Source organism: Pelecanus crispus, chromosome 9 (genome assembly GCF_030463565.1).
Source record: "Pelecanus crispus isolate bPelCri1 chromosome 9, bPelCri1.pri, whole genome shotgun sequence".
NCBI classification, from domain to species: Eukaryota; Metazoa; Chordata; class Aves; order Pelecaniformes; family Pelecanidae; genus Pelecanus; species Pelecanus crispus.
The window spans coordinates 10,986,587-11,008,591 of record NC_134651.1 but is presented as its reverse complement, the minus strand read 5'-3'; the positions used below and the strand labels follow the sequence as shown (position 1 = coordinate 11,008,591).

At 42.5% G+C, this 22,005-nt stretch overlaps 1 protein-coding gene across 2 annotated transcripts; it reads right to left on the bottom strand.

The window, feature by feature from the left end:
- Window positions 1-641: 641 nt before the first annotated feature.
- On the bottom strand, window positions 642-14,042 carry RFC4 (replication factor C subunit 4). 2 transcript variants are annotated; one of them, XM_009491646.2, is made up of 10 exons: window positions 13,867-14,042; window positions 13,189-13,267; window positions 8,389-8,468; window positions 7,080-7,199; window positions 6,059-6,202; window positions 5,645-5,765; window positions 5,067-5,192; window positions 3,333-3,413; window positions 1,432-1,548; window positions 642-849 (listed from the first exon to the last, which is right to left on the bottom strand). In XM_009491646.2, exons 1-10 carry the CDS (start codon window positions 13,998-14,000, stop codon window positions 754-756), a joined length of 1,098 nt encoding a protein of 365 aa, XP_009489921.2. In that variant the 5' UTR covers window positions 14,001-14,042; the 3' UTR covers window positions 642-753. The 2 variants fall into 2 exon arrangements, with proteins under 2 accessions (XP_009489921.2, XP_075572656.1); XM_075716541.1 differs by lacking the exon at window positions 642-849 and adding an exon at window positions 1,969-2,019 and having other exon boundaries at window positions 1,510-1,548.
- Between the last annotated feature and the right edge of the window lie 7,963 nt (window positions 14,043-22,005).

Below are 22,005 nucleotides of genomic sequence, written 5' to 3'. Positions count from 1 at the left end.
ATCCATTCTGCTTAGTACCACCCAGCCCAAGGCCTGCCTTCACTGCTGTGTGCAGGGGGCAGCTCAGAGGTCAACTCACTTGAGCAGAATCTTTCAAAGTAATATCCACCCCTCGGAGCCATGTTTGTTACCCAGGTAACAGCTTTAGAAACTGGTTTTGGGAGCAAGAATGGAATGGAGATGCTCAGGAAAGTCTAAGCAACTTCTTTAGAACATGCTCTGGCCTATCATCTACCCCTCACCCCATGCTCCTAACACAGCTTGAGTGAAATGTAAGTGTTGCAATACATTTACTAGAAAGTGATTTTTAAAGCATTTAATGCTACAGGGTCCAATGCAAGATGGAGGTGGGATGAGACATGTTCCCTTGGGAGGTGGGTCCAGTAAAGATGTCATTTTTTTGCCAAGTTTCATTTTCAAAACCAAGCAACACAGGCTGAAAGGAACAACTCATCTTCTTTTTTCTATGCTGTGACTAAGTATAATACATATGTGCATTTTTTGATGCATTTACCTTTCCATGTGTAAATCTAGAAGAAAATTTGGGAGGATTGCTGGCCCCTCAGCAGCCAGAGATCTCTTTAACTTAGCGTAAAAAACATTCAAGCATTCCAGCACGAGCTTTTCCAACTGCTGAGCAGTCCTTTTATTGCAAAAAACAGTACAAAAGTACACGGGTCCCTGCTCTCAGAACATCAGCCATCCATGAAGCAAAGAGCTGCTCTACTCCGCTGCCAGCCCCTGTTGCAGCTGTTAGGTGTTCTGCGTTAGCTGCTGCATCACAAGGGCGCAGAGGCCCATCAACTGCAAGTATTCATCAGCGCCATCAGCCAAGCATTTGTCTACTTCCTGCAAACAGAAAAGAGAAGGTAAGACCCTCTCAAAATGGTGGTGCTGAAGACAGCTGTCTCTTAGGTCACAATGGAGAGCACCAAGGTGAAGTTTCCCAGCTGTTTACTTCATTGGCAACGACGTCTCCAGCAGCCGCACATCACGTACACGCCGTACCCATGCAGCCTCCATCCTCCTGAGGAGGCCACGAGGGACGGTGTGTGCACAGGAAGGGACGCGCCATTCGCACTGCAACGAACTGCTGGGAGCATCGCTCTGCAGGTCGCCAACGCTATCTGCCTTTCTTCAGTGAATTTAGCAAAACCTCCACCACAGCTGTTGTCTTCTCACTCACAATTTAGCAAGTGAATTAACTTTTTTTTTTGAAAATGTAGATTTTACACACCAGAACAAAAATGTGCATTTTGCAGTTCCCAATTTAAGTGCTTGCCTTTAATTTTCCGTCTCAATAAATATTATAAAAAACAACAAACCAAACCCACAAACCTCTTGCTTGAGCAGCATTAGAACAATATAATATGGCTAATATTGCCAGAGATTTATGTGGGGTTTTTTTTTTAACCCAAGCTACAGACTTACCGCAAGTTTCTCAACTATGACAGATTTCTCCTTGTCACTGTAATCTTCGCTCTCAACAACAGTATCGTGCAGCTGGTTGACAAGCTGAGCAACAGCATACCCTTCATTTATGAGATTCTGTGTCAGGGATAGAAGAAAATGGAAATAATTCAGCAGCACAAACACCACAAACTGGAAAACCAATCTGAAAAATTCTGTCTGAACTGGAAGACTGCACTGAAATTTATTATGGAATGTTTACAATTTAGAGGACAAGTCAGTAGTTTGTATATGGTCCAGCACCCTGCCTGACAGTGACCCAAAGCAAGCACCTAGGAAAGACTGCGAGAACATGGCAGGCATATAGCAATAATTTTGCCCAAATATTCTTCCGGCTCCTGACAATTTACATCTTGGGGATTTTGTGAGCTAAAGACATTTTAAGCATTTAACAACCTCCACTGAACCTGTCCAATCTTATTCTAAAATTAGGAAAGCTTAGCATCCACAGCATCATGTGGCAGTTACACAGCTCTCACATTTTAAAGTGCCACCTACTTTGATTTATTTTCTTCATCTGGTAGTTGCTAGCCTCAGGCATACAGAGATCTGTAAGGCCAAAACTTTTTTAATAAATTAAAAACCACGGCAAATAAAGATAGCTTCTTTTTTTTTTTAAATCAGTAGTGCCCAGCTACAAAACCAGCAAATATTGAGAACAGTAGTCCACGAAGCCATTTAGGCAGAGAGAAGTTCACAAAAACAGCAAAAGAGTTGGTGCAACCTTATTTTTCTGTACAGCAAAATATACACCCATGCTTTACAGAAGCACGCATTCAAATTGTGTCAACTGCACATTGAGCACTAATATCTGAAACAACACCCCCCCCACCTACTCTAGGAACTGGAGAACAGTTCCAAACTACTACATTAGATAGATCATGGTTTGATGAAAAGACTATACCAGTTCTAAGGATTTAGAAAATCCGTATCCTCACCTCTTAAGATCAACACATATTAGATATGATAAGTAAATGTGAAAGTGTAAAGCAGCGACACCTGCACAAATCCTGGCAAAACAATTCCAACATTTGCTGCAAGTTTACAGGAGAATAAATCCAGACTCAAAACCAGAGGTCCTGCCAAAAACACCCAATGAGGTTCAGCCAGGTAAAAAGCAGGAGGCCGACCAATACTGCCTTTTTTCATACAGGCATGGAACATTTCACCAGGAGAGTGGTACCACAGCATGCTCCCCTCTGTCAGGGACAACTCCTTGATTTAAAATGCAGTTCAAGACTGTCTGAGAGTCCCTTTAAACTCAGAAGATTAGGAATTTCCCATTCTTCAAAGAGAGCAAGAACTATTTCTATATTAAAGAAAATAAATCCACCTCTATAAACCAGTAGCTTGTGCCTTCTCCAGCAAGATCTATTTTAAGTCACTGCAGTTTGTAAGACAAACTTACTCACTAGTGTACTGTAAGATTAACATGAAATATTTTAAACCTGAAGATTTACTACAGCTTTATTCAGATACTTCTCATCTAACATAGCTTCTGTGTAACGAAGAAGGTGACTAGTCCAGAGACCAGTCCAGTCCACTGAAGACGCAGTTCTGAAGGACTGAGCCAAGCATCTCGCTAGGAATTCCTACTCTGCCTAATTCAGCCTAACAGCTCCACATGTCATCAGTTTAACTCAGCAGAAAGCCAGAGTCACATTGGTAGGGAATCGTGCAGCTTTGACAGTCTTCCTCAGAAGAGAAAGATCAGGGTACTAACTGGTAAAAGACACACTTCCCGAAACGTGCATCCTAACCAACCTGAGGCTAAATGTTCTTCAGCTGCAGCCCAGCAACAAAGGATTCAAAGGGCAGCGACCTAGAAAAATATCCAGGCTAGAGCACTAAGAGGACTCTACCTTTGCCAGCATTTCCAGTTTTTCAAACGAACCACTCTGGCAGACAGATAGCAGCTCATCAGTTGTTTCTTTAGGGATGACCTGTAACAAGAAATTACATTTCTTAATTTCAACTTTGTAAACTTAAAATTGAAGCCGATGCTTACAGTAACAGATACAGACTGTTTACGAAGGAGGCCATTTTAGCATTTCATTCCTCTACACACCCAACCACTTTCAAGCAAGTACATAAGACAGACTAGCTGAATTTTAGGAGTGAGATCTAGGCTGTAATATTTGTCCTATATTGGTGATATTAAAATAAAAACTATATAATGATAGTGAATTGTCAAAGTCACCTTCATAAATCCAACACACAATCACTTATTCAGGACACTAAGTGGAGGACCTACTTCAACAATTAGATCATCCAATGCTTTCTGTACCATTCTACACCTAAGCAAAACAGCAAATCAGTTTTCTCTCCAGTGACACACCAGGGACATATAAAAAAAGCCCAATGCAACAAGATCAGACAACAAATCAGAAGAAAAAAAAGTTGTCAGATGCCATTATTTAGCTCTGAACAGGGCAGCACTGCCCACATTCTCCCCTCTACTCACTGTCATTCCTGTCAGCTGACTGTCTGGACAGTTTGGTTTCAAAGCTTCTTCATTAATCTTTTGTACTAAGGTCACTCCAGGGTCACAAGAGTTATGTACGACCAAGAACTTGGAAGTCTTCATGAAGACGTAAAGTTGGGTTCTTTAGTTTAGACAAGCATTATTCAATAATGGAATTTCATGCTTCTCTTTCCTATCATTACGGCCAACTTCTGCCAGGTTTCTTAGAAACTGTGATTTACAGATATCTGTAAGTGAAATCCAGCTCTTTTCTACAGCTAGATACACAAAACTGAACGACAAGTTCACTGAGAAAGTTGTTTAAAGCTGTTCTGTAAAACATGCACAGTAGCAATTGCCTCTGGTTCCATCAAAGTGAAAACCTCACAACCCTTACAATCAGCTATGATGGTAGCACCTTCAAGGGAAGTGTGTCCATCATTAAAGCTCATTTATTTTTCAGCTCCTCATCTCACATTTCTTGCTTTCATGGGTGTTTTGCTGCTATAGGAACACCTTCACACAAGTTTTATTAAATGCATTTCCTCTCAGGTTTCTCCTTTCCCTGTCAGTATTATCTATGTCATTCCAGAAGAAATCACTGCTGTTTTGTTAAAAAGCAAAATCTACACAGATCCTTGAAGAGATGCTGTCACTGAACGTTAAGTTGAAAATGAGCTGCTACTGAGAGTCATTCCCCTGTGGTGTTTCCAAACCATATTTCGCAATGATGCATACTTTATATATATACACACACATATAAACACACACACACACACACGTATACAAGCACCAAAAAGACGTTCTAGTCTACTGTCCCAGAAAAAGCAATACATTTTGCATTCATGGGCAGAATATTTCAACTTCACTTTGAATTATAAGGCTATTTTACAGTTTCCCTTGACTTACGGTGGAAGTTGCTGGAAACTTGCTATGTGGTAAGTGTACAGAATCAGGCAGTCTTTAAAATTCTAGTGCATGGTGTATCGGTACCATACCACAACACTAATTGATGGGTATAAAACAATTTTTTAATCAAACTTTGAGCAAAGGTAGATACAGGTAGCAAGTACACTTACTACACAAATGCTTTTCAAACTAATTACAGGAGAAATTGTAAAGCATAGCTTACCCCAGCAATTTCAGTGACTATCTTCTCTGTGATCTCCTTCCCACCCATTAGGCGAGTGGCACTTTGAAGAAAAGTAATTGCTTTTCTTAAGTCCCCTTCTGATACTTTAACAAGGTAAGATACTGCCTGAAAAACAATGTCAGAAAATGCCAAGTTATATGTTCACTGTTAATTAAAATCCAGTATACTTTCCCAGCACATTGATTTTAAAACGTCAAGTAGTGCCTAAAGCATCTTTAGGTCACAGACGGGCACAATACACGCAGTACAACGCAACCTCTCTACTAATATAAAGGTGTGCTGGCAATTTCAGAATGAAGCACGGTTTAATGCCAAGTATACTCAGCACAGAACAAAGCGCCCTACAGTTTTGCTTCAATTTTCTCTGGTGGATATTTCTCCAGTTTTAGGAAGAAACTCATCCCATCTATGGAAGGAGAATAATATCCAAATGAGTTTCTAGATTGTATTTAATACAATTGAGCAGTCTGGAAAAGCATGCTGACTTAGTCCCTTTCACAGTAATGCAATTATGCACTGGATTAAGCAATAAAATTACATAGCAACCATGAAGTCACCTCACTACTGATTTTCACACGTTCCTTCTCAGAAACGTCCAATAGCCTCTGCTGTTGGATTTTGTCTGACAAAGGCTTGAAGCGGAATTTGGAGCATCGAGATGTTAAGGGTTCAATTATTCTGAAAGAAAGGAAGGTAAGTGCTTGGTAAATGAATGCATGGGTCAAGTTCATACAGACAAAGCTATCAAAGCAGAAAAAGGCAACATAACCTTAAAACTGCAACACAGTAAAAAATAAAAGTCAATACCTAAACATTGTCTTCAGGCTTGTATTCACATAGTTACATCTCTATTAACTATGAAAACTAGGTGTCAACCTCTAAGGGAAGAAGAAAAAAAAAAAAGGAGAAAAAAAAAGACTACAGAATAGGAAGAGCAAACAGTCCAAATAAGCAACAAATTCCACACATACCTGCTGATGTAGTTACAAATAAGGCAGAAACGTGTTGTTTTGGATTCTTTTTCCATTGTGCGTCTTAAGGCTGCCTGGGCTGCTGAAGTCATTGAATCTGCTTCATCCAGGATTACAATTTTAAAAGGAGGACAAACTTTACCACTGAAAAATAAGAAATCTGTTATCCAAGAGACATACAATGTATAGACCAAGCTTAAAAAACCTGACTGCACATCATATTTTACTTAAGTATTTATACAGGATAAATAGAACATATTCAGAGGTTCAGTATTTTTCAATTATTTTTAGATAACAGACTAATATTTGTAGGAAGGGGGGACTGAGCTCCCCTAGAAAGACCAACACGTGAGTACTGCAGAAGTCCTCTAAAATACGTATTCTTGCTTTAAGTTTCTTCTTTTAATAACTAATGCAGCACTTCTTTTTACAGGCTTCCTGATTCCCTGAACTTCAAAGAACACTGCAACGGACTAACTTCAGTACACAAGACCATTTCTTGCCAGATAGCCCTAGCACACTCCTTCTTCCTGCTACTTTCCACAATCTGTTTTTTCCACACATATGGCTTCACCTGTACAGGGCTTCTCACCACCTAACACCAGAATCTCCTCACAGACTACCACTGATCTTGTATAAGATGCTGCAGAGTAGAGGTACTAGGGAAGTGATTTCCACCACCATTTACCCAAAGAAGCTTTTATATGGTAGTCAGACAACATTTGCAGAAGCAGCAACATATCACCAAATCCAGGCGGCTTCATCTTTTGGGGTTTTCCTTGTCTGCTGCTCTCTAACAGCACTAGTAAAAGTTCCTTCCAGGTATTCAAACTCTCAGCATGAAATTGTGCAAAGTCAAAGCTCAGCCAAAGCACTGTGTGTATTGCAAACTTCTGGGCAGTGCTGACCCATCATTTATATTATAAATTATAAAGTTAACCTAAAAAAACCCACCCAACTACATGCTTTGTCCTAAGCAAGAAAGTCCATCCAACAGAGCTAGCTTTGATCCAGCACTTACTCTGAACGGCTTCCAGTCACAGTTAGCTGAGCAAAAGCCTTCACTTTTTCCCGAATCACTTGTATTCCACGCTCATCAGAAGCATTTAACTCAAGGACTCTTTGCCGGAATAATTCAGGCCTGCAAAATTTTTACTGTAACATGTTAGCTGCTAACTCTTGTAATGATATATTACGAAGTATATCAACATCCCTTCTGGCCTTTTTGAATGGCAGGTATTGTTTTTGCCAGCATTACTAAATAACATACTTTGTTAAAAGACAGTTAAATGGAGATCATTAAATGTTAGGTATGAATTTCTGTTACCTATTTTTACAACTGCCTCCCAGAAAACAATGAAAGTGTAAAATTACATCAGTTATCCAGGAAAAAAAAAAAAAAAAGTAGGAAGATGGCTTCACAAGTTCAGAGCACTATATTATATGCCTTTCTACTTATATGCTGTGAGCAATGTGGAAGAACAAGTAAAATTTCTAAATACAGTCACTGGCAGTGCTCTGCCATTACAATACTACCAGAAAGAAATATCTAGAAAGTATAATACAGGCAGTATTTAGCAGCAGTACTATACAGCAGCACCTCTGATAAAAAAAAAAAAAAGAGAGAGAAGAGAATACAGCGGATTTTAAGTTCTGGGAATTCAAATGGACACGCAATGCGGAGTTATCTTTCTACTATTCAACTAGAAGAGGTTCTTTCCAAAAAACAACATGAGCCAAAAATTAAAGATGACAATGGTGGGTGGGGGGAGGGGTAAAGTCAACATTAGATTTGCTCATAACACCAACCCACTTTCTCATCCATTTTTTGCTTGTGGGTCACTGAATTCACTACTCAAAAACTCACAAGTGTTACAAGTGAGCTGATGAACATACACAGGCTGAATTTTAGTCTGACTCCCAATATTACTTCCAGACACAATTCAATGGTGCATAACGGGAAAGGCTACGATTCACACATTTTATGAAGTGCTTTGAGATCTATGTGTAGCTAACAACTTACGGAATATACCATTGAAATTGGAATTCCTTTACAAAGTTGCAAGCCATTTCTTTTCATACTCTTTGCTATAGGGTTACATGGCTGCTAGTCTCAAGTGTTGCAAGTCTATATTGGTAACAGAAATCAATGACTTGTGACAGGACAAATGAAAAAGAAATTTCACGTTAGAGCTGAATTAGAATGTGAAGATATTCCTGAAAAAGACCTAGAAGCTACATAAGAACAGGCAATGACCGGAGGCACTCTGTCACATGATTAGAAGACATGTGATAGTCAATTACACCAAAGCAACTTAATTCCAGCTTACCCATAGAGTTCTCTAGCAGCTGCTAGAATAGTAGAAGTCTTTCCAGTTCCAGGTGGGCCATAGAACAACAGATTGGGAAGCTGAAACAGCAAGGCACCATTTTTAAAAGCAGCGAATAAACAAAACAAACCACAAACAGGAAAACCTACTGAAAATCTGAGCATCTAACAGAACAGAAACTACTTCCTCCTCCTGGTAAATAATATCAAGTCGTTCACTTCTAGGTCATTGCACACAGTACTCTAAAGGAAGACAAACAGTTGCTGTTTATAACACAGCATGAACAAGCCGTTATTTGGTGGCACCATCACATGTTCTATCAAAATTGATACTTCAATTTGTAATTTATTTTGATATCTTTCTTCCAGGTCATGTCTGAGATCACTAAAGCCTACAGAACTCACTGTTATGACTGCAGTGACAGGCAAATTTAGCCAAGGATGCCCTTCAAACAGTCTGGATACTACTAGCAGTGCAGCTGTGACAAAACTTGGCACAGGTTAACTATCCCGTACTTTCTCAGCTCCCCAGACTGCCTTTTCAAGCCGTGCTGAGAATTCTGTGCTCCCACTAACTCCACTGCAGTAGGTACAAAGTAGCTTGTGAATGTCTGCACTATACTGCAGTGAGTGCAATGCAGACATACCCTAACACTAATCACAGAGACGCTTGCAACGACTGACTGGAATGCATAGTGCCGGCAAATTTCTACATCCATCTAAGGATTTTTTCAAAGGAGGAGACCAGTAGCATTTCTTAAAGAGATTAGGTTAACTGATCTTTCAAATAATGTAATTAATAACCGCAGCACGAAATATAGGAATGCATTAAAGAAATATGCTGACACAGGAAAATCAAAGCAACACAGCAAAGACCACAGTAATAATATAGGGAGACGTTTAGCAGCACAAAGCATAAAATCTCACAGTTTGAGAATATAACTAAATATCCGCTAGATGTCTGGAATTCATCAGCTGGAATAGAATCCAAGCTGACTTTGTTTTGTCTGTCAGTCAGAGGAACAGTATAAGCCTGTGTAACACGTGGTCCTAGGATGTGCAGTTTCAATACAGATGGAAAATTACTAATACTAACATGGGGCTAATAAGACTTCATCTGGAAAGCTACATGCAGTTCACGTCACCCTTAGTCAAGGATGATGAATCCAAACTGGGAAAGATGATTAAAAGAGTGAAGAGCCGATCTTATGAGAAGTGACTCTTTAAAAAAAAAAAAAGAGAGAGAGAGTTTGATTTTGTTAGCTCAGCAAAACAAAAGCTGAGAGGGAATATGACTGATCTCCATAAACATATCAGAGCAACACAGGGACAAAGAACAAAGCTGGCATAAACCGAATTTGTATGTTAGCCATGACTAAATTTTGGCTGAAATCAAGAAGCTTTCTAATTAGCATAAGAGTGATAGCTTTCTCTACTACTATTTCAAGTAATCCCTCTTACAAATTATCAGGCTGCACTTTAAAACTGCTGCCTTTGACAGGAGGGGATATTCCAGTTGTACGTTCTTAGAACAAGAATCCAAGAGTCCCTTCTGATCAATAGCAAAAAGACAAACCTCTCAGTCTGACTTGATTTCCAGCCCTTAATAAATGTTCTATTTTTAAAAAGAGTCAACTAAAATTAGATTAGAGAATGTTATGCTGAATATAGCAAGCAATGCAGACAGAATGGGAACAGCAAAACCAAAGACATCCAAAGAGCAGAGAAAAATGCAGGAGTACACAATCCATAATCAGAAAATGAAATAGACACAGACTGGTTTGGTAACAAGCATCCCATTTTAACAACTAAGATAACACACAGAGAACAGATTCAACTGTGTATGTACTGAAAAGTACAGATAGAAGAATTTTAATCAATTTACAGTAGATAAGTCCATTTCAAGTTTTGCCTGCTCTTTCTGCCAATCATTCATTGCTTGCTTCCCTACTTACTAAAAAGTAAACAGCATTCAGTACTAAGAAACCTTTTTTCAAGTTTAATTAGATACTACAACATTATTATCCCCCTATATCTTTTAGGAAGGCTCCAGGGAGAGGAAATGTTTACTGAATGACAGCTAAAAATTCACCAACAACCGGGTTAGGTTAGCACACTGCAAGGGTAGACATTTTCGTGGAGATGCATAATTTCATGCCTCTGTGCTAATTCACATTCTACTAGTTTTCAAAACAAGCATTAGCAGGTAAAAAGTTTTAATAAGAATCTGTTTCCTAATTCCATTAAACCCATACTTTGCTACTGTTTCTGTTTCAACCTCTTTTATGCTTGTTTCTTACCAAAGTTATCACCAGTATTTACACTACTTTTTCACCAAGCACAACCTAATCCTTTATGTAACTGTGGCAGTATTTTTAAACAGACTGCAACTTGATCTGGTTATCCATTTTTCCATGCTTGCCAGGGGTAAGCAGGATACCTGCAGGCATCATCCTGCTTATGGGAAAGTTACCACATATAGCGCAAACCCCAAGTCCCTTTCTAGAAGCCTCACTACAAATCAAGATGTAAATTGCAATGATAATCCTACACCTAACTCTCTTTTCAGTTATTAAGTAAATCAGTCATCAAGTAAACGAAAATTAAAGAATACTATGACACATGTCAGTTTCTTTGCAAAAAGCAACAACTCCTCCACAGTCCTGGCAGACAGATATCAATTTCCCCAGTTCAAAACCACTTGGGCTCTGGTCTCCCCAGTTTATAACATGACAGATGCTTGCTATTACAGATGGAGATATATCAGGGACTTAAAAGTCCTGCTCTGTCTAACAGCTCCCAAACCAAGGCCCACAAATAGTTACAGGCCAATCAACAAAGGACTGGCTCTCAATTTTCAACACTAACGTTTAAATAAAGCACATTACACAAACCTACAGTGTTGTCACAGCTGTTTCTTTGATGTCCTCAGATCTCCAAATTCAATAAGAACTTCTGAAATAAGTACCAGCCACCTCAGAGTTTAAATTACACTTTTGCCTTTTTGATGTAACGAGTCCTTTCAAGAATGAATAAAAATGTTCAAATTTTAAAAGCATCAAAAATTTTAAAAGCGTCAAATATTTTAAAGTACTTGCATGATTTTGTTCTCAAATGCCTTGCTGAGTTTGGGTAGCTATGGCAAACTACAAAGCTTGTAACCGTAAGCAGAAGTTATAATTTGTCTTTTCAACTCAGGAGGCAAAAAGTCAACACAAGTGTACTAGGCTTATAATCTGAGAAACATTGCTGATCTAGAAGCTGTAAGGTTTTAAATAGCTGTTGCTCAAAATAGAACTTCATAACCCATCACCTAAGCGATCTTACATGACTGATATGTCCAGACAGAATAGGTGGCAGCACCTCATTTCTCCTTAGCTGTTAACAGTTCCTTACTAATTACCTCAGCTGTACAAATATTATAATATAGCAGCATTGCTGTTGAAATCCAGATTTCTATCGGTACAACATTACATGACAAGGTCACATTACAACAGCACTCTCAAAGCAAACTGAACCTGGAGACATGAACTAAAGAAAGGAATTATACAAGCCTTTCCTAGTTCTGTCGTACCAGCTTCATTTTGGCTCCCTATGCTCAAAGTACTTCTGCTTTTGCAAGTTCTGATTAAATTAGTATTTTCAGGTAGAAATAGACTCATATTAGTCAAAAACAGAACTGCAAAGTAAATTCTCATAAGATAGAATTTGCAAATACCAAAGACTACCTGTGCACACTGCACATCAGAGCACACTACAAGTGAAAGGCTTCTTGCATAAAACTCTGAAAAGTCCAAATAGTTACTTTTAGCTCTTGATGAACAGCCAGCCATATCACAAATGTCATTTTCAGAACATCCACCAACCACTTCAGCTGGCATTAGCAGTCCATGAAAACAGAAACAGCTTTTTGAGCACAAGAACGACCCTTCTAGGTGAAACGTGAAGCAAAAAAAGTCTCAGCATGTACAAAGGGAAGGAATTGTACAGATTTGCAAGAAAGCACAGCCATCTCTTGGCTACCTACTTTATTTCTCCCTTCAGTCCCTCCACCTCCCCATCACCTGGTTTGGAGGAAATAACCATCATTCATACTGCATATTTACTAAATTTGTATCCAAATGCAAGTGTGAACAAAAGCAAGTGAAAAAGCTCTGCTCATCCTCTTTATATTCTTAAGTCACAGATGCCAACACTGCAGTAAAGTTGGTGAAATTGTCATACTTAGCTTTTTAAAGCCCAAAAGACTTACTTGGTAACTTTAACCTAAAAAGTTTGGGGGTCGCTATCTGAGTAGTAGACCTGGCACTTAAACTTCCCTCATTATCAAACAGTATATTTGTTTTAATGTTTAGCAGTTTCACAGAAGCACCGATAGATCACTAGAACTACTTAGGAATGACTGGCAATCCTGACTTTTCTATGAAACAAAAATTTCTCCTCTCCTTTTAAACACAAATGCCAAAAGTACTGTACTACAGTACCAGCTGAACAGTAGTGTAGATACAACAAAAGCCCTTCCAGATTTGAAACTATTAACAGTAAGTTTACCAATTAAGCTTTTCCAGAGAAATTCCAAACTGCATCACAGAGCTGACAATTTTACAATGTTCAGAGGGCTGGAAACATCACAAATTTTACACATCTATCACAATATACTACAAGGAAGCCAATTTGCTTGTTTGTAAAGTACCACTGTAAAAATTATCATTGCCAAGTTAGGAAGGAGAAGTTTTTGTTACCACTGGCTGAAGTTTCCGCCTAATCATACTGAATGCGTAGATGTTATCATTACACTCACATCAGCACCTTCCAAGGACTTTTTCAGCACAGCAACAACTTCATCCTGGAAGGCAACTTCATCCACATTTTTGGGCCGACTAAATAAAAAGACATTAACCGCAATTTATTAGCTAACGGTTTCAGAAGAAAACTGAAATTGAGAAAAAACATCTCCCTTCCTGATTACATCGGGTACTGGAGAATTACAGGGAATTTTATAGTTGAGGTCAAAATCATAACAGGAACTCTGTCTAATGCCTCTGGTCCATATTACTGAAGTGATGTAATTTCTCAGGAAGCTGTTTGTCTACTTCTATTGTAAACACCAGCCTGAGCTGTTTTTAGAAGCAGAACTGTATTGCAGACTACAATAATTTACCACTTCGTGAGCTGATAAAGGCTTCTCAAAACCGAAGCATTTAACGCACTCCTGCACCAAGCCACAGCGATGAAACTGCACCACTTGACGTGGGCAACGGGGGCATTTATCCGCTCGGTAACACCAACAAAGGGCTCTTATAGCAGCTCACCGTGCTCGTTTTCTCCTTAACTGAAAAAGTTAAAGCTATTCTCCAAAGCGGGGACACCTACAGCTGTAACCCCCTTTGCTCTGCACCCACTCCCTCGTCCACACGCCTCCCCCGTCCAGCCACTGCCACCCCGGCCAGCGACCCCACTGCCCCAGAAGAGCCCTTACTATTTCTCCACCCAGGGGATGGGTTTGAGCCTCTTGCCCTCCCCGCTGCTCCCCGCTGCGCCGGCCGCACCCCTCTCCTTGGCAGCGGGGGGCTTGGTGCTGATGGAAGACGGGCCTTTGAGGAAGGCCTGCATGGCTCCGGTTCGGTTCAGCTGAGCTCAGCTGAGCTGAGCTGAGCTGAGCTGAGCTGGGCCGGGCCCGACGGTCACGGTCACGGTGACGGTCACCTCACAGCCTCAGCCCCGCCGTCAGGGCCGCACAGGACCGCAGCGCGCCAGCCCAGCGCACCGCCGGCCCCGCCACCCCTTCCCGCCAACCCGCCACGGGCCGCGGGCGGGGCCGCTTCCGCCCGCCCAGGGCCAACCACAGAGCTCGGCCCGGCCGCGGGGGCGGGCGCTGCCCTCACGCTGGGGAGGCCCGGGCCGCGCGGCGCCCGCCGGCACCGCTGCGCACGCGCGGGTGGCTGCGGTTGGGCGGAGGGAGGGGAGCGGCGGGTGCGCGCGCGCGGGGGGCGCGAGCGGGCGGGGCCGTTACCTCAGGGCGCCATGGCGGCGCCGGCCCTCAGGGCGGTCAGGCGGGGCCGGGCCTCTGGCGCGTCCGCCTCGCCATCCCTCCCAAGTGCCCCTTCCCCAAGTAGTAACAAATTCCGCCCCCCCCCCCCCCCCAAAACCAAACCCGCGCTGTACAAAAGCAGCGCCGAGAGCCAGCGGAGGAGGGGCCGCTGCTGTCGGGAGGTGGGAGCCGTTGCGGCCCCGGGGCGCGGGCGCTCCCCTGCCCTCCCCTCGCCGGGCGGCTGAGGTGCGCGGTGGGGATCTCTGGAAGCGAAACCCGGGGAAGCCGGATGCCCTGTCCCGGCCCTGTCCTGCTCCAGCTGCCCCTGGCGATTTGCGACTGTGCGGGCATCGCTGCCCAAGCCTTCGCCGGGCCCTGCTGTTGACATGCGAGCAGCTCCCTCAGGTGTACGGCCGCGGGGGTTATCTGTGCAAAGGCTACCGGGGAAGCGAAAGTCAATCTTTTTTGTTTTCCCATTACTTCTAATAATCTCCATCGCAGCAAAGCCAGGAAAAAAAACCTGAGGGGTGTGATTGACGTGACAGTTCCCTTTAAAGGACAAAAAGGCATCCTACTAGATTTGCCAGTCGTGACGCACGCCCCCGTTTTCATGCGCTGGGTAGATACAGCTTTTCGTCCCAGTTTTGTGGATAAAAAAAAAAAAAGCAGTTCTGCTACAAGCAGTTGTATATTGTGTGTGGTTGCAGATGTTCAGCTTTACTGTTTGCCCTTGGCTACTCCTGGGCACGAGGCACAGCCGGAGCGGCCTGGGCAGCCGTGGTAGCGATCACCCAGAATAGAACCTGTGCAGGGGACAAGAGTGGATTGGAAATGGTCTCTATGGCAACAGATGAACAGTCTTTGCAAAAGGAGATGTGGGAAAGAATTTAGGCTGAAAATACACCATTCTATCAGTGAGACAAGCCTGTAATCCCTGTCTGGGCAATTTTAAATAAGCTGTTTCCTCTCATCTGGTATTCTCCTATTGAAGCATGAAATCCAGATCGTAGCCTTAGCAGCAAGAAATGTCCACACATATAATTACTGAACTTGTCTTGTTCTAGGTGAAAATGCAATGCTATTTTTTTTTTTTTCCCCACTGTGATTATATTTGGTACTTCCAAGTTATGGTAAGTTGGAAATGGTAAGGATGTATAAGCTGCTAGAACTGATTAGCTTGCTTTCTGAAACTTTGTATAAAGCTTTGTTGTATTTTTTTTTTGCTGTAGAAGTGTCATTCTATTTGGTGGTGCCTATTCCATCGACTCTCCTTAATGGGGCCACTTCAAATATACCTGGCATGTGAACATTGTGTCAACTATGTATGAGCGTCAGGTTCAGTTCAGCAATGGAACTTCCAGTCTGCTACATCAACTTAACCTCATAATGCAAATTTTTCTCTCATTACCTTAAAAAAGGTTAAAAATTCCAGAAAGGAATAATCAAACCCAAGCTCCTCTCTATCACTCCCTGGTTTTGCCTCCACCTCCCCTCAGATTTACAAGGACTGAAAATTATGCTTGCTCTATTCTACTGAATTGCATTCACTCACCACCTTAAGGTCCAACAGATCAAACTCAGACAGTTATGATGTCCTCTCATTTGCGTGACCCCAGAGTTTCCCATGGCACTGTGTTTTTCACTAGCCTCATCAGTGCTCCTCAAATGTGGCCTGTAGAAACTGCTAGTCTAATGCATAGAAAGGCCAGTGTAGCTTTAAAATGCTAATCATTTGATGCATGCTGGATTTGTTCTGACGTAAGACTATTTAAGACTGTTTATTTTAATTTATAAAGCTATACAACCCATGATGTGTTGGTATTTAAAAACTGTAGTACCCCATGGCAGATGCCTCATTACTGATACTGGCTGAAGGCAACCTTCTTCATTCTCATCGTAGCCAGGTCCTCCAGCCACGCTTGAACCCTAGTATTTTCCAAGCACCTCAGGTCTGTTTTCACGACTGGTACAAGTAGATCCAGCAGCTCAGTGAAATGATCCATTACATTGCACTACTGCTACAGCAAACAGGAGGTAGAAGTGGGAGCGTGCGGTAGGATGGGTAGGGAGGCGAAGACTGCATCTTTTGGTGGCAGGGCAGTTTTTTGGCAGCTTGAGCTGATCTACATGGGAAGCCTGGTCCCCTTCCTTCCCAGTCTTCTTATGCCAGCATTTGCAGGTGTACAGCCACAGAATGAGGGTTCAAGAGCTTATCTGGCGAAAAACCAATGTGTCAGGGGTTAGGGACAGTAGCAGGGCAGAAGAGTTGATTAGGGGGAGGACATCGGTGTTTACAAGTTACTCTGCCTTCTGCCAAGGAGAACTGCCCGTGCATCCATCAATCTAGACCTTCAGCCAGTTGACATGAACGCTTCTTGGGAGATGTGCTTGGGTCCTTTTATGACACTGAAAGTGGACAAGTGGCTTCCTTAAAATAAACTACACAGTGTTTAGGAAGTAAGCTGACCCTAAAAATTACAGGATCACCATCTAACAGCTTTGTCCAAAATTCAGGCTTTGTTTTAAAAGAGGAAAGATGTTAGAAAGTGTTGAAAGAAGCGAATGCAATAGAAATAGGTATATATTGATTTTCTTAAAAGCTTAATAGCAAACTAATCGGGTAACTTTCAGCATTGGAAGACTTATGTCAGAATTATGTCAGCAACACAGAGCAGACTGAAACTGGCAGTTTTCACTGTCCAAGCTGCATAAACAAGAGAAGGTTCAAAGCAAGATGGCAAGAATGTTGAAAGGTATGAATTGGCTTCTTTTTTATGAAGAGATACTAACTACAACAGGATTTGTCGCAGCTCAGGAAAGTGACTGAGGGATATGGAAAGTCATGGCTAAGATGGATACTGCAAATAGGGAATTATTCATTCCTTCTCAAGACGTAGGAACCAGAGGCCTGAAATTGAACTATCAGACTTCAGATTTAAAACCAACAGAAGTTGGGTTTTTTTCACACAATACATATTTAAATTGCAAATCTTCTTGCTACTTTATGGCTGACAAAATTATAAATAGATTAAAAAAATAACTAGACAGGTTCATGAAGAAATGGAGTACTAAACATGTTCAGGCAAATGCAGACTTAAGCTCAGAAAGTCCATGAACTACAGGCCACTGCAATCTGAGAGGGGAGCGCTGGGGAGGACTCTCTCTTTAAGTGGCCAGTTTCATACACTCTTTCCTAAGGGCATATTAATGGTCCTACTCACAGATGGGCTGCTGCCCCAGTCTGTGTCAGGACAGCTGTTCTGGAGCATAGACAGTGATTGATTGATGTAAATGACGGTGATAAAAAGGTTTATGATGGGGAAGGAAGAAAGGGAGAGGGGCAGAGAGCCTTGCTAAAACTAGTGTCTTCAGCGGCCTCCTTTCTTTCAGAATGGATGCTAGAAGCAGCTGCGCTCCTTTTCAAGTAAAGTAGCTGAAACAGCATCTGAGGCAAAGCAGGTCAGGCTTTGCAAAGCTTAGCCAAGAGGCTAAGCGTGAAGGCAGAGACCTAGGCATTGCTGGGGGAGCTGTGTGCAGGAGAAAAAGTGTATGTGCACATTTTGGCAGAGAAGCCCAGATTTGTCACAGGAGCTGACTGAGAGAACAGTGGAAAGACAAGAACAGCCAGAGAAGCACTAACACTGTGACCGTCTTAAAAGCTGAGCAAGAACACTGTTGGCTGGAGTGTTCAAAAAAGAGCAGAAGTAAAAAAACTTGAAATATGGAGCGGTATTTTCCTTTACTATGTGATTAATGTTACAGAAAGGAAACAGCACTCTGTGTGCCGCCTTTGAAGGTATGCATCAAAGAAGTATCTGACTCATTTACCATCTTTTTCTACTAATGGAAATGTACTGCAGATCTGAAGTACTGCCATAACCGGTCAGAAGTGGTGACAGTGTAATTACCTTTCCTGATTGTGCCAATAGGGTTACAGTTTTCCCCAGCCTTTGATATGGGGATCAGGCACTCTAAAGACAAAAGTTAAGGGAGGAAGAGGTATGATACCAAAGTAGCTTGTTTGCAAAAGAAGAAAACTGGGAAAGGGATGCTAAATCTTTCTGTTATTCCATCAGCCTGCATTTTTTCTGGTATGAAAGTTTCTTGAGATACACTCTGTACACCAGAAGGTTGTGATCTTGTTCTGGAAGGAGATTTGCCTGAAAAACTAAGAGATAGGCGAGCCTGTGAAGACTATGTAGGACTGGGAGAATGGAGATAATCAATACAGTGAAGAAAATAGGCTAGTTTCATGGATGGATCTAATTTTGATCTTTAATAGCCCTTCAATCTCAGTTGGCTGAATGGTTTTTGGTGACACAAGAAAGAGATATATAGCTACATAAGATGAAAAAGAAGGAAAGATTAGATTAATCTACATATATTTTTTGCTGTGAGAGTTTCCCCTTCCAACTGGCCAGGCCATAGGATCCTGCAAACATTTTTTGTTTGCAGTGTGCAATTTACTCTTTATTAAAATTCCTTACAATGCTTTGGCCTCAGCTGTTTGATTCAGGAGCTAATAAATGGCTGGTGATTTGTCAGGCTGTCACTCTATGGAGAAATCAAATTCTTTGCCTGTTGGCCATCATTTTAATAGTGGAATCGTGTCCATACAGCCCCTGGCCCTGCTTTCTGGTGAGACCCTGGCTCATGCCTGAAATGTAAATCATCATCCTCTGTACTTCTAACATATGTATATCAGCAAGGGCTTTTATCCTTCAGAGGGGAAGTCTGTATTTGTAGCAGTGGAAGTGCTGGCTCAATTTCACAAATATGGGCAGCACTGGAAATTGTTACCATCACAGTGATGGACTAAGTTGCTTCAGCATCTTTGAGCCATTCCTCAAGTGACAGACACAGGGCTTTCATTTCTCTCTGTCTCCAAGAGATCCCTACAGCCCAGGCTCCTGTTTCTCCCTGTCTCAGCTTGGGTCTTGAACTGTGGATATCAGTGCTTTTGCAGTGTTTCTGACTTAGTTGAGTCCCTGTGGCTCTTGCATTTGGGAATTTTTAATAGCAATGCACACTATAAACAGCAGCCTTTTTTAATGCAGGTACCACTGAATCGTGGCAGTGTAGAGAAATCACCCTGTGACTGGTTAAACTGCTGGAGTTTTCTATCCCATGGCTGCATCCTGCAGCCTGAACCTTCCCCCCAAAATAACCCCGGTTTCCCCTTTCTGTTCATTTTAACTCACATCATAGGGCAGTGCGCTCAGCTCCGACTGAATCCTATGTAACCCAGCCCACAGTATAAGCTGGGCAGGGAGCAGCCACAAAATAATTATTCAGGCCTTATTGCATCCTTTCTTCTTTCAGGCTTTTTACACCTTGTTAACTTTAAGCGAACCTGTCAGAACTAATTTCTGTCTCCTGCATTGGATTGTAATTGACCAACAGGTTCCAAAATTATTGAAGGTATAGCGGAAAACTGGAAAGCAGACTAACATAGCAAGAACAAATAATAGAAGAAAAAGGATCTTAAAATAGCAAATGTACATGTGTCTGCAGTTACTGATGCTGGATAACAATGTTGGTGTAGGAGCATACGGCCTTAAAATAACTGAGAATAAACTTAGCTAGAAATAAGACAAAGGCTTTTAGCTATCCTTGATGTTCTTGAATAGCCTTGCTGTAGGAGTAGTGAAAGCAAATCATCTACACCGCTTTTCAGTGGAGTTTGATTCATTTATGAATGGGATTATACAGTGTCTCTGCCTGCAGAAAAAAAAGAAAAAAGAAAAAAATCTGTTAAGTGTCTGGAAACATGATGACTTTTCTAGTCCAGTGTTCCTACCTGCAATCTGTGACCCAAAGTAAAGCATCCCAGGTCTTTCAGACCCCTCCAAAGATTATGTCTGGGTGGCAGTCTGCTTCCCATATGCTTTTTTTCCCTGATGATGGCATCTCTCCCCTGGTTGAGGGAATCCATTTAATGTTAGTCAAGGTCTTTACAGTTTGAACTTTACTGCCCAGATGGGCAGTAAAAAGAGGATCTCAGAAAAAAATGGCTTTTGCTTTAATCCCAAAATGTTGGCAGGTGGGTGGCTCTCAAGTCATCCTCCTCACTTGTTTTCAGGCAGACTTGCTGTTCAACGAACTCAACAGAAGTATGCAAGAAACCGCTCAGCACAGTTGGTCAATCATCCAAAAATGAGGACAACAGCACAGATAATCAGACTGGCTTCTAGGTCAACCAGCTGATTATAGGATTTTCCCATCACAGAGGTAGATAAAACCTTTTGCAACACCAGGACTGAAGCACTAACTGTGCTGTAAGATCCCATGAGCCCACAGGGGTATTTCACAGGTCCAGCTTTGTGTATACATGATGTCATGTTCTTTTGCATGTCTGGAAAGGTGGACCCAAGCAAAATGCTATGGATGGCTAGGGAAATCCGGAATTAGAGCTGAATACATTCTGTGGGAATAGAGCAGATCTTGCAGGCAACTGCAAGCTTCTCTATTTTATTTCTTCATTTTTAGATGTGTAATAAATTTCCCCTTATATCTTGTGTGGAGCTTCAGGTAGGCTTCAAAGGAGGATGTGGAAAGAGGGAATGGAGGCATACAAGTCTCTGGCATGCCCTGCCCTTTCTCACTTTCTTGCGTGCCTCACTTTTCCTCTTCTCAGATCCCAGCTGGGGTCTGTAGTCGGGAGGGCTGATGAAGCTTTCCCATAGCTCAGCAGCCAGTTGCCCTATGGCAGCCATGCATCCGTGCAAGGCTCAGCTGTGTCCCGGGCAGCTGCTCCCCACAGACACCGCTGATGTTCACCAGTGCCTGCCTGCCCACAGACACAGCTGAGCTCTGTGGCCACGATCGCAGCTGAGACCTGCCTAGCACCTGGGGCTAATTAATTCACCCTTCTTGTACACGTGCAGCTGGAGAGGGTCCTGTGGGCTCAGTCACACCAGGATCCCAGGGATCCTGTCCATGCAGGAGGGCAACAAAGCCTCTGGCCACAACACCCCTAAAGAGCCCACTGCCCCCCTCCCCCTCCACGTATGCACCAGCCCCATTTGTTGGGCAAGGGCTTTTAGAGGGGGTGGGAGGAGGGTCTCTGGGGACATTGGGGGGTTCCACCTGGGGACAGCCTGCAAGGCCTCTGGGCCCCAGGGGCCAAGGGGGAGCACCGGAGGCTGCTGGCGGGTTGTTCTTGACTGCCAGGCGCGCTGGTAAACAAGAGCGTCGCAGAGCAGCTGCTGCTGTTGCAGCTCTCCTGCCAGCTCCACTCCTCCCGGTGCCATTCCTACCTCCAGGATTTTTCCCTGACTCACAGCATCACCATCCAAAAGTCTCCCTGGAGGAAGGTATCTGCCTGCTGGTTTGTCTCTTTATCCTTTGCCTCATCCGCGGGAGAAGGGAGAAAAAAAGCCATAAGCAATCAACTCGCCTGCTTCTTTTTCCTTTATTTCCCCCCTCCTGCTCCCTTCCTGTTGTCAAGGAGGGGGTAAAATCCCCTTTTGGAAGGAGCTTTTCTAGGTCCATGCATGGACGGCAGCAAACTGGAAGAGGTGAGCAGCCGGCAGAAGATGTGAGAGCTGGAAGGGCCGTGCCGTGGGAGTGGTCCTTGCTTTGTGT